Below are 12,498 nucleotides of genomic sequence, written 5' to 3'. Positions count from 1 at the left end.
AATTTGTAGTTTTCCTATTGAAAAGATTTTTGTCAGTTCACTACCAACTTAGATATTGCTCGGTTAGAGTTAAGAGCTTCTAACACCGCTGCTCAAGATTATTTGCATTGATTTATGTGAGAGGTTGGTTTCTGTCAATCTCTCCACATCCAAATCGATTACATAGATTTCCGCTTGGAATACGGTCAATAACGACCTGCCTCTAGGCAGGTCGTTATCTCTGTTCTAGGCCTGCGACTTTATACTCCTACTGCGGAACCTGAACGTGTTTTCACCTTTATATTTTTTACTCCCGAAAGATCAGGTCCACTTCATTTGAAATTTCATAGTGTTGAGAGTTAAGGACATCAAGTGTAAAAAATTTTACGTTTCGCATGATCCTGTTTTGTGCAATTGGCAATATACAAAATTCTATATGCTTTTCATTCATTTTGTGTCCAGAAAGATATGCAGAGGAGGTCTAGAAGAATATCCACTATTGCTGAAGATGTGGTGAGATGAGCACCAGAAATAGGTTTTCTTGGATAGTGTGGACGAATGGATGTTATTGAGATTTCGAAGGCAAGAGAAATAAACGAGAGAAGATGCAAGTATTGTTATCAAGAAAACAGAAGTGGCAGGTCGGAAGGATTTTCTCTTTGTTGTTGTTGAACCTGTCAATGGAAGAGATACGGCTTCTAACCATAATATATTCATTCAAGAAGTACTGGACTGAGTTAGTCCAAGACAGAAGGATAACAACTAATTTGGGCTTTTATATGTATCCAACCAAATAATTTCCATCAAAAATTAGGGAAATCAAATGGCGGTAATCTCTTGAACACTTAGTATTAATTTTTGATGTTTTTGTATTTTATTCTGTTTGTATATTATTGATCACCTGATTATGATAATTGATATTCACTTGGCTTCTTCTTGTAATAATTACATGAAATGGGACATCGATTTAACAAATCTCATTCTACAGTTTTTTATTTCTAAACTATTAGAGGCACCAGTAAACCGTTTGTTACCATTTACCAGGATAAAAAATTTCAAGCATTCCTCACGTATCATGTAGTGTTTTCTGATGCACAGATTCCTCTGGTCTATGAAACTGAACATGTGAAAAATTCTCCTTATAGCGAGCTATTCTAGACCAACATACTTTTCATCGTAATCCTCAGTTTATTCGGTAAATGCCAGGTTTTTCTATTCAGTCGTCCCGTCTTTCAGGTTGTCCAACACAACACAAACATACGAGAAGCCACTTTTTTGTTAAATTTTCCAAAAATCAGGACGGTAGCCTGGTGGTACGATATCCTGGTGGGTTGACGTGGGTCATTTGCTTCACTCGTCAATCGGCCGCTGTGTGAACTGGTTGTTCAAAACGCATGGCCAGACGATCAATTTCCACTTCTTATTGTTCAACCCGTGTTAGGAATCACACGTTGAAAGGTAAGACCTCGTTAGTCTTCAGCTCGCACAAGTTTCGACTTTTGCGAGTTGTCGTTCATAGGGAAGCAACAGCTGGTTAATACGGAAAACAGATTTCAACATATTTTTCAACAGAATACGTTGGTGTATTTCAGTTCATGAGAAACAATTATGAATTTTAAATCTTCATCCTTCTGAGAACTCGAGGATTCAAAAAGAAAATTTCTAAATTTCGGTGTCCCAATTTCTCATCTTTCTTATTAGTTACTCGTTAGTTACTTTCAGCTATTTTCTTGATGATTTTTTCCCGATTTCATATATATCTCTGCTGAAGCAGATACCTCCACTGTCGCAACAAAGGGTTAGAGACATGTTTCGTATGAATTTCATAACCTGGAATACAGAACGCATGTAATCTAGAGATAGTTCAGATTATATCCAGAAAAATGGCAATCATCCAACTAGAAACCCGTATAGGAAAAAATGGATTGGATGTTATGATAAAATGGAAGGGTAAAAGCAAGATTATGAGCCAACAGTGTTTTTCAGAGATTTGGAATAAATGATCAGACAACTGCTCTGAAGAAGTATAGGAAATAATACGGCAAAAAGATGTAGCATAAATATTAAATGTGATTACTTTATGATAAATCGATAAAAAATGTAAGATTTTCATGGGAAAGGAACGGTTGCATAAAAGGAAGTGAAAATAATAAGACTTCTCTCAAATATAAACCACCACTAACTGGATTGAAATATGAAGTAACCGATTTAGATTAATATTTATATCAAAATAATTTCACATCACAATGGTCAAAAATATATCAAGCATTATCTGAATCAACAATTCTGAAAGTAGTTACCCACACCTAAATATGAAAGATTTCCTCACTCTAGTGATTGGTGGATAGAATTATAGTGACCAATGGAAATAAAGTACTCACTTCCCCAAGTGCTCTCCAAATAATGTTGAGACATCACCAAGCTTGTGATTGAAGGATGAACACAAGTCATTGTAAACAGTATCATAGCTATAATAAGACCAGGAGGCCATACATCCTTCGCAACGTCTTTCACTTCTGACCAAGAAAATTTGTTATCTTTACTTCTTTCATCTGCTGCGGTGTCTTCCGAATAATAGACATATAATTTCGTGTATTTCATTCCCAAAGTCAAGGAAATTTGTGCCACTATCAGAAGAGTTCCTGTTAAAAAATAAATAAGTGCTCCATCTATGTCTGAGTCGGTGACGGATATAGAAATAATCTGGATGAAGTCTGTCAGAATTCCTCCACCTGTTCCCAACAGAAACCAATTCAGGAAACTAATGGGAAACCTCGCCAGTAACATCATCGAAAACATTTGGTAGACGGCAACTGTACCTGAAAATGAATAAAATAATTCTGAAATGATTGTTCGAGTTACATCGGAAGTGTTCTGATATGTGAAAGAGGCCATTTTCCTAAACATGTTCATTCAAATATAATGCACATATTTTTCTATGGAACGTATTTCGCAATATCATTCGATATTTTTATAAGTTCTCTTCAACTGTATCTTCTTTACAGTATTGTATACTGAATAATCCCAAAAAGTTTAGTACTGGCCATGATGAAATAACAAACCATCAACATTTTTGCTATCTCCCCATTTTTGGAAAGTTTATTCGATTCCTGAACTGAGAAAGTGTGGAAAGGTGGAGTGAAACCACACCAGAGTTATTATTAAACAAAGTTAGGTTACGCAATCATAATAACTTATATTTTTTTTCAACTTTTTCAAACATAGATGGAGCATCGAAAAGGAAACATATCAAATATCTTCAAACCACATATTTTTTGAAAAAAATGCAAAAACACGTCGATTGGTAATCCAAGGGGGACATCTTTCTATTATAACCCCAAATGTCCTACCTCTTCCACCATCCCCTCGGTCACTAATACCCAAACAATTTGAATAGGGAAAGTGGTAAGTGTGACATATCATTGAAAAGGTAATTTCATGTTGCTTGTTGCTTGAAAAAAAACTGTCCTGTATTCCAAATTATTATACTTCATTTGCACGATAATTTGACATAAATTCGGTGAAAATGCATTATGGAATTTTTCTAAATGAAAAATCAAAATGGCGGCTCCACAATGGCGGACAAGATTTGCAATTATAGTCTGATTTGATTCAAAATTGATAAGTGGTGATTTTCAGGGTCTAAAATTATAATTTTTTTGTCAATGTAAAAACAAGATGGCGGGCGAAATTTGTAATTATGGTTCGATTCGACCCGGCACCCAAAACGAATTCTTCAAAACACATTTGTTGTGACAACAATGCAAAAATTTTTCGATTTCAAATCCAAGGGGAACATCTTCCTGTCATAACCTCAACTGTTATACCTCTCTCCCCACCCCTTGGTCACTCATACAATTTGAATAGGAAAATTACTAAGTGTGATACAGCATTGAGAAGGTAATTCCATAAGGAATTCAGATTCTGTTACGCACAGAATAACCTACGTCACACATCAAAAAATATATATATTTTTATTTTTATCGCGTTTGTATAAAAGCTTTTTTTCGCCAATTCAATGAATTCTTTTTAGTCATACTGGGAACCAAATAAAACCCCCATTTGCCAGTTTTGAATCGAATCGAACCTCAATTACGAATACCGTCCTACCCTAAAAATCCCCTCATACTAATTTTGATTGACAAATAAACCATAATTTCCGACCCTGAAAAACACCACTTATCAATTTTGAATCAAATCGGACCATAATTGAAAATCTGGTCCGCCATTGTGGAGCCGCCATTCTGTTTTTCCCTAAGAAAAATTCCATAATGCATTGTTACCTAATTCATGTCCAATTAACTTGCAAATGAAGTCTCATAATTTGGGATACCGAACAATTTTTTCACGCAAGAGGGCGCCAAAATAGAAAACTAGGTGGCAAATATTGACATGACAGAATTCCTTATGGAATTATCCTCTTTAATGATATGTCACACTCACTACTTTCCCTATTCAAATTGTTTGGGTAATAGTGACCGAGAGGTGGGGAAAGAGGTACGGCAGTTGGGGTTATGATAGAAAGATGTCCCCCTTAGATTACAAATCGACGTATTTTTGCATTTTTTTCAAAAAGTATGTGTTTTGAAGATATTTGATCTGTTTCGTTTTCGGTGCCCCACCCTGTACTTAGAAATGGTTTGGTCTAAAAACAAACCTACTATTCACAGTGAAATTGAAAATCATTTACCAGAAACAATTTTTTAGCAGACAGGCAAAATACCGGTATCCATATAACAACACAAAATAAAATCATTCGAATGAGAATTTTATTATCGGTACCAATAACAAGTCAAATGTAAGGAGGTTTGTAGAGATTAGAAACCAGATATTGAAATAGTAGCATTCATTACCGATCTCAATCAATTTGTTAAACCCATTTCAAATTTCAACTTTTTGTACTTCCTATTTCACAAGAGTAAAAGGTTGAGTTTAATTTAGCTGATCTGACTAAGAACAGTTTTTAGTTGAGAAGTGAGCAAGACAATTCCCCTTTTTCATTCAGAGATTTCTTTCACAATCCAATCAACTACTTGTTTTCGCAGTGGAAGCTGAAGAGAAAAAAACTGTCTTTTCAACTAGAGGTTTCCATCGATGCTAGTGGTGACGTCTTGGTAGTCGTTGAGGTCAACAAATATATCCTAGATCATTTACATTTGTCCCGAAAGTGTTGGAATTTCTATGTTTCAGAAGGCAGAACAAAATTTTTTTCTCAATTAAAATGGAATTATAGTTTGATGTTGAATGAAATCACTCAATTTCAATCATTCAGGAGATAGATCTGCTGCGGACGTAAAATGTGCAACCTCCCAGCTTTTGAACAAGACTTGATCATCGAAGTCGAAAAAAAATTAATTTATAATGTATCATTTCCAAAAATTTTGGTGCAAAATAAAAGTATGGTCACTTGTCACCGTAAAATGAAAATGAGGGTAATTTTTAAATTCTTTTCACAATCTGTTAACTAACGATAAATATCGTTCAGAAAATTTTGTTGACAACTCTCTCCAATTTAACATACTTTCGAACCGTTTTTCATGAAAACCAGACCCTATTCCATGATGTTAGGAATGGATTTGTAAACAAACTTCATCATTATCAGGAAGTGTACAGGAAAAAATTGGAACCTTCATTGTGATTGTTTCCTCCATTGCGATGAAATTATGAAGAATTTGTAGGACCGCCTGCCAAAACAGAGTTTTTCAGCTATTTTTTTCTTCAGACCCATAAAACGAAAAAGAATTTGACGGCTAGACCACCAAAACAGAATGTTTCAGCGATAAAACACTTCTTCTAATAGCGATAAATCTGACATAAATAAAACTAACATCTAGGTGTCATTATTCTTGAATCATACGTGACTCTCAGGGTATCATTCTCACAATTCCAAATCACTATCCTAACCAAATTGAAGTAATGGAATCAAATATTCAAATTACATTGTGACTGAAAAGGTTTTATTTGATATCATGATTATGACAGTGACTAGATCTTAACTCCACTAGGACATCTCAAATGGATATGAAAATCAAATAAAACTCACCAATACATTGAACAGATACAAAAGACCGTGATGAAATCGAATTGCTACACTCCACTGATTCACATAACCTCACGAAAATAAAACAACAATTCAGACACCACCTCGAATATCAAACATTTGTAAATGATATTCAGAATTCTTAATATCCCAATCGAAACGTATTTCCAATTCGAATCAAAACATCATCCTGGATAGAAGCAATCTCCTTAAAGTCGAAAGGAATACTTGACATACAGTTAATGCATTCAGCTCCGTCACTCGGGTGCTGGCTTTGCAGTCTCCTATCAAAGCAACAATGAAATTATTTGAAAATTACGAATTTAGTCAGCTGAGAATATATCAGAAAACAATCCTTATGAATACCACTTGACTGAATATCAATTTTTTTAAACTCAAACTTTGTTTTTCTGTACAATACCAATCGAGCAACTAGCATTAGTTGCATGTTGGTTACTTTCATATTTCTAAACAACAAAATTTTAATTTTTCGCGTTCCAAACTGAAATAAGTGTGGAAACAATTTTCATTGAAATCATATTCATCACTTGCTTGCGGAATTTTGAAACGAATAGAAAACTGCTGATCACTCAAGAATGTAGGTAACCAGTATTGGATAGAATTATGAAAGACCCATCAAACGAAGAGTGATCTTTTTATTTGAGAAAAGTTAATATCGCCTTCCCGGGTATATCAGTCATCACTTTCAACAAAATATTATTTTCCTAAGCTGCGTTCATTCCCAGATCTTTGTACAATTCATTGTGTTCATCAATAAAATTGTAATTTAATAAATTTCCGGTAGTCTACTCTCTCCCAGATAGGCATTATGTAGTATTTATCTTTTTTTTTCGATATTGCCTCCGTCATTGACTTTTCTTAGTAATTATTGACATTTTGAATTGTATACATAAATTCTGAAGCAGTTTTCTCAAATTCTTCCTCAACTTATGAAATATTGAGTATTTTGAGTTGTTTTTCATATATTTGGTGAGATTCATTCCACATCATTATTATGCTTTTTATTTATTTTTCGTTTAAAATATATGTAACTCTTGTAACTCTCCATATGGTAATATGAAATTTTAGATACTCCCTGCCGTTCCAAAGATATGAGACTGTTGATAAACACCTTTTTCCATGGTATATTCAATCATGATTGTTATGTTACAATTTTTATGTCTACGAATAGTTCCTTGTTCGATATGCCATATTGTGATTGAATGAATAAAATAAAATGACATTTAAAATACTCACCACTATTTACACCCGTAATTATCATCGCCAAGACAAAAAAATCCGTCTGCCCTAAAAGGTAAGGAAAATTGTGAGTAGAATTACAGATTTTTAATTTTTGATACACGCAATAAGGATCGATCGGTATCACATCTAAAGTTTTCAAATAAGAGAAAATTGACTGTATATAATGACTTAGAATCGAAAAATTGTATCAACAGTTTCTAACAGGAAGTACGACTGTTAGTTATCATCATTTCTGAAAAACACTGTGTCGAGTGACATCGAAATCATTGTATACAGCGCTATTCAGTTGTTTATGAGGTAAGAAATTTGAAATGCGGAATCAACATGGAGTTCAATGAATTTGATATTTTTAATGCTAAACTACTAAAAAACTTATGCAGGGTTAAACGGAAATGAACCCAAGTCAAGAATTTAAATGAAACACAGTAAATTTTTTTGACCGTCCGATTGGTGACTACTTCTTTTTAAAATAGCTGCGAAGGAGTCATTTCCCCCAAATTTAATATGGCGGCACTATGACATCATTCATAGAAATATTTCACAGCAACTACAGGAAGGAATAAACAAAGGACGTATTTGCCCATCAGATTTCTAATGAATAACAAAAATTTAAAATTGTGAAGAAGTAAGTAGGTGAGTAGCTAATAAACTCACATAGAGCAGCTTTGACACTTTCACTTCTTCACTGACAGAAAAAATGAACAGCATAGTGTCATCGACATTTTCTTATGGCGACTCCGAAGTCAAAGCTTGAAAAATATCACATCTAATAAGAGATTTTCTAGATAAATGAATGGCATTTGAGAATCAAGAAAAAATAAGTGGATTGGTGAATTATTTGAGTTTTTGAATTTTTATCCAAAAACTGAGCAAATTCCATCATTCCTTTTTCTCTACGTCGAGTTGTTTGACAATATTTCTATAGATTGCGCCATAGTGCCACCATATTGAATTTGAACAAAATGGGTCCCACGCCAACATCTTGAATGGAAATGGCTACAAATGTTATTTATTACTGTCTTCGATGCCGTCATTTCGAATTTCAAATTCCGTACCTCATAAACACCTGAATGGTGTCGTCTAAATTGACTTCACACCCGGTATAATTGTCTATATTACTGTTGCTCTTTCATGTATCAATGAGAAATGCATTTCGCATTACGTATTATACTTAATCAACTAATGATCTTCAGTTCTTCATCGAAATTTATGATTGGGGTATCATTCATTCGATTCACAGTCAAGCAAAAAATATCCTCAAAAATCAGAAAATTTACTGAAACAATTTCACAGATGAATACTAACAGAATAAATTTTATTATAGTTTTTTTCTCAAGATTTCGCTCTCAGTTATCTCATTTAACTTCAGTTACAGTCTATAGGTATAACGAGTGTTAATCCGCACTTCGAATTATGTGCGTGTATGCTCTCATTGCTGGAACTCAAAATCGCTGATGATTTACAAAAATTGAAGAACCAAACTGAAGTATAAAAACCTATCAACAAAATACTTTATGTATTTGACTGGTTACATTCTAAATCAAGACTGTGCTATTTTGCAAATATTTTAATTTACAAAAGAGTGAGAAAGGAACTTCCTTCTTATATCAATCGATTTATCACAAAGGATAATCATCTACATACATACCACACTCGTAGTAATACTAATCTCCATTGAACTCGAAACAACTAACCTTGTTCCATTAAGGTATAGTCTAACATAATGAACTATCTACAAACGTTGAGCAAAGTGCATTCATTTAAATCAAATCTCGTGAAATGCTTAGATATATATTTACATATTCATTAGTCTTTCAAAATTAATCTGTATTCACTAGTCTAGTGGGAATCCCATCAATCATTTCGTCATGCATCGTAAAAATATGATTTTTCAATATTATGCATGATCCTATCTTATAACGAAACTTGTTTTGATTCTTTAAACATCCCGAAGTTCATATTCTTATTTTGTGTTTTACTTATTACGATTCCTAATTGATAAAATCATCATTGGGAATATTATATAATAGACTTTAATTTAAGTTGAATGTCTTACTTACATGAGTCTGTGTCAATTTGAGTGAACAATGAAAGAGTCACGAAAACTGAAAGGATGACAGTCAATGCGGACAAAATACATTTTCGTGGGTCAAACTTTCCCGCGTAAATTGAGGCTAAGATGGTGAACACTACAGATGGTACTGAAGAGGCAATCCTTGATGATGACTCGTAAAGAGATTGCAATGACGTTCTGCTTGGGTCATGTGCTGGTGCAGTTGTATTCCTGAACTTAAACATCCAATACTGAAAATAACAATGAAATGATTATATCCAGTGTAATATCGTTTCAAAACGTTATTTTGAATACTATAGAGCCATCCTTCCAGAAACAACTTTCAGAAGTCTCCAGAAAGCTGAAAAATCCTAAGAGAAGCGACCTGGCAGAAGGTGAGGGTTAAACATTTCAAATATGTCACTTCAGGCACTTCTGGAATAAGTAGGGTGAAAATAAATCTCAAGTCAGCACGAGACAAATTCAAAAGATCTGGGGTCTACAAACAAAGTACGACGACTGCAGTGTCGACCAGAGATTCGATAACTTCGTTTATTTCATGTCGTTTTTTGTTGGTGTTGTTTCGGACATTTGTTTGTTCCATTTTTTTTTTGTCAATATGTATCTAATATGTTTTATGGTTTTTGAAATAGTAATATTACTAACACGATAAAACTACTTTTCGAGCCCTGGAGAAAAATTTGATCAAATTCGAAAAGTCGACAAGAAAACAATTGTTGTTCAAGAAAAAATTCATGCTGTTACCCAGGACATCTTTCTTCTGGATAAATAAGATTCCAACTTCTCCAATGATCTCACAGAAAACACTCGAAATTTCACACAAAATTCGGAAATGAAGAGTCTGAAATTGAACATAATGAAAACCATAGAAATCAAAAAACATCATGCTAATAAAAACAATATTGTTCTGAATAATCAGATAGAAATTTATAATTATCCAAACATTGATAATGTTTACTGACATGAAAATAATGGCACTACCATGCATTTACATATATCAAACCCTTTGTGAAATACACTCAAACGAAGGAAACTATACTGTTTCAAATCAGGTTACCCTAGTTTACTACATAATTACAAAATAATATCTCAAATTGATAATTTTGCAAAACTATTTGAACAATTTCTCAAAAAAAAGACTTATTTCATTTTTTGAGAAAAATAACATTATTAACGATAGAATATTTGGATTTATTAAAAATTCCAAAGGCGAAGGCCTTTGACACGATATCACATAATGTACTAACAGAGAAACTCCAGAACTACGGTATAAGAGGACAGGCACTGGATCTAATAGTGAACTATCTCTCCAACAGATCGCAGAAAGTTAAAGTAGGAGATGCAGTAAGTGAATCACTCTATATCACTGTTGGTGTTCCACAGGGGACAGTACTGGGTCCAATACTGTTCCTAGTGTACATCAACAACTTAGCTGAGATTCAAGATTTTCAAGGACATATTGTTTGCTATGCTGATGATACATAAAAAAAACTAAATATATGGCATTCTCTCCAACCGACCTTGGTCATCCAACTACAGGGGTTCTGAAGTTACATCATCACGTATGTATGAAACCACTAGTTTGCACATGCCCATCTCTAGAGAGAACTGAATCTAACAAATACCTTGGAGTCATTGTTGACAAACACCTTATATGGCACGAACACATTACTTACGTCACAAAAAGGGTAAGATCACTCATGAATAGATTCTACACTCTTCGAGATATATTGAACAAAAAAATGTTATAAACCTTTATACTTCTATGGTAGAATCGGTTATAAGATACTGCATTCTCTCTTGGGGAGGCATTTTTATTTCAACAATAAAAACTTTACAAAGTGCACAAAACACAATTTTAAAAATAGTTCTGAAGAAAAACAGAAACTACTCCACCAATCTTTTGTATAAGAAAACAAAAATATTGAATGTAAGATCTCTTTACATTTATCGTTGCTTAATGTGGTCCCAAACAAATTGTCAGAAATTTGTACTACAAAATTCCTGAACAACAAGAGGTGTTACAAATACACAATTTACAATTCCCTTAATGCATAAAACTTCGACTCAAAAATCAGTATATTTTTATGAACCCAAATTATATAACCTTCTCCCAAATAATATAAAAGTAAAAAGAGCCATAAGATTCAAAAAAGAAGTAAAAAAAATTTTTATGGAAAATTACAATATTTTCAATATATTCTGAGTAAACAATGATCCCCCATTTGCTAACCCTCACAAAAACACCCATAGGTTATAAACTGTACGCCAGTTTTAAACAGAAACACTATTCTATCAATTATTCCACTCCTCTCATACCCAAGCATTATGAAAGCCTAAGATGTGTACAAAACAAGTAAATCTGACACATTCTATGTATAACTAATCTATGTTAGAATAGGAATATTATCCTTCAAAGATAACTTTCAAAAGACAGGCATTGAGTTGCCTGACTGAAACTATCACTGGAGGAATCATATTGAACAAAATGTAAAAATGTATTTCCATTTATCTGAATTGAATTGAATTGAATTGAATTGAATTGAATTGAATTGAATTGAATTGAATTGAATTGAATTGAATTGAATTGAATTGAATTGAATTGAATTGAATTGAATTGAATTGAATTGAATTGAATTGAATTGAATTGAATTGAATTGAATTGAATTGAATTGAATTGAATTGAATTGAATTGAATTGAATTGAATTGAATTGAATTGAATTGAATTGAATTGAATTGAATTGAATTGAATTGAATTGAATTGAATTGAATTGAATTGAATTGAATTGAATTGAATTGAATTGAATTGAATTGAATTGAATTGAATTGAATTGAATTGAATTGAATTGAATTGAATTGAATTGAATTGAAATTAATCGAATCGAATCGAATCGAATCGAATCGAATCGAATCGAATCGAATCGAATCGAATCGAATCGAATCGAATCGAATCGAATCGAATCGAATCGAATCGAATCGAATCGAATCGAATCGAATCGAATCGAATCGAATCGAATCGAATCGAGTCGAATCGAATCGAATCGAATCGAATTGAATTGGATTGAATTGAATTGAAAAAAATTGAAATAGGTTAGTTTATAACTCGCTCAGAAAATGACACATTTTGTGCAACAACTGTTA

The 12,498-nt window shown here is 33.1% G+C and overlaps 1 protein-coding gene across 1 annotated transcript in view; it reads right to left on the bottom strand.

The window, feature by feature from the left end:
- The window catches only part of LOC111507731 (equilibrative nucleoside transporter 3), a 50,888-nt gene that overhangs the window by 14,880 nt on the left and 23,510 nt on the right, over positions 1 to 12,498 (bottom strand). The window contains exons 3-5 of the mRNA XM_074173890.1: positions 9,343 to 9,586; positions 7,277 to 7,327; positions 2,361 to 2,798 (exon numbers count right to left, since the gene is read on the bottom strand). Coding sequence (XP_074029991.1) covers positions 2,361 to 2,798; positions 7,277 to 7,327; positions 9,343 to 9,586 — 733 coding nt within the window. The remainder of the gene's footprint in view (positions 1 to 2,360; positions 2,799 to 7,276; positions 7,328 to 9,342; positions 9,587 to 12,498) is intronic.

Source organism: Leptinotarsa decemlineata, unplaced genomic scaffold (assembly GCF_025532065.1).
Source record: "Leptinotarsa decemlineata unplaced genomic scaffold, Ldec_3_MD MMD2_tig00000505_RagTag_RagTag, whole genome shotgun sequence".
Taxonomy (NCBI): domain Eukaryota; kingdom Metazoa; phylum Arthropoda; class Insecta; order Coleoptera; family Chrysomelidae; genus Leptinotarsa; species Leptinotarsa decemlineata.
The sequence above is the reverse complement of the archived record's forward strand: the minus strand, read 5'-3'. Positions and strand labels throughout refer to the sequence as shown.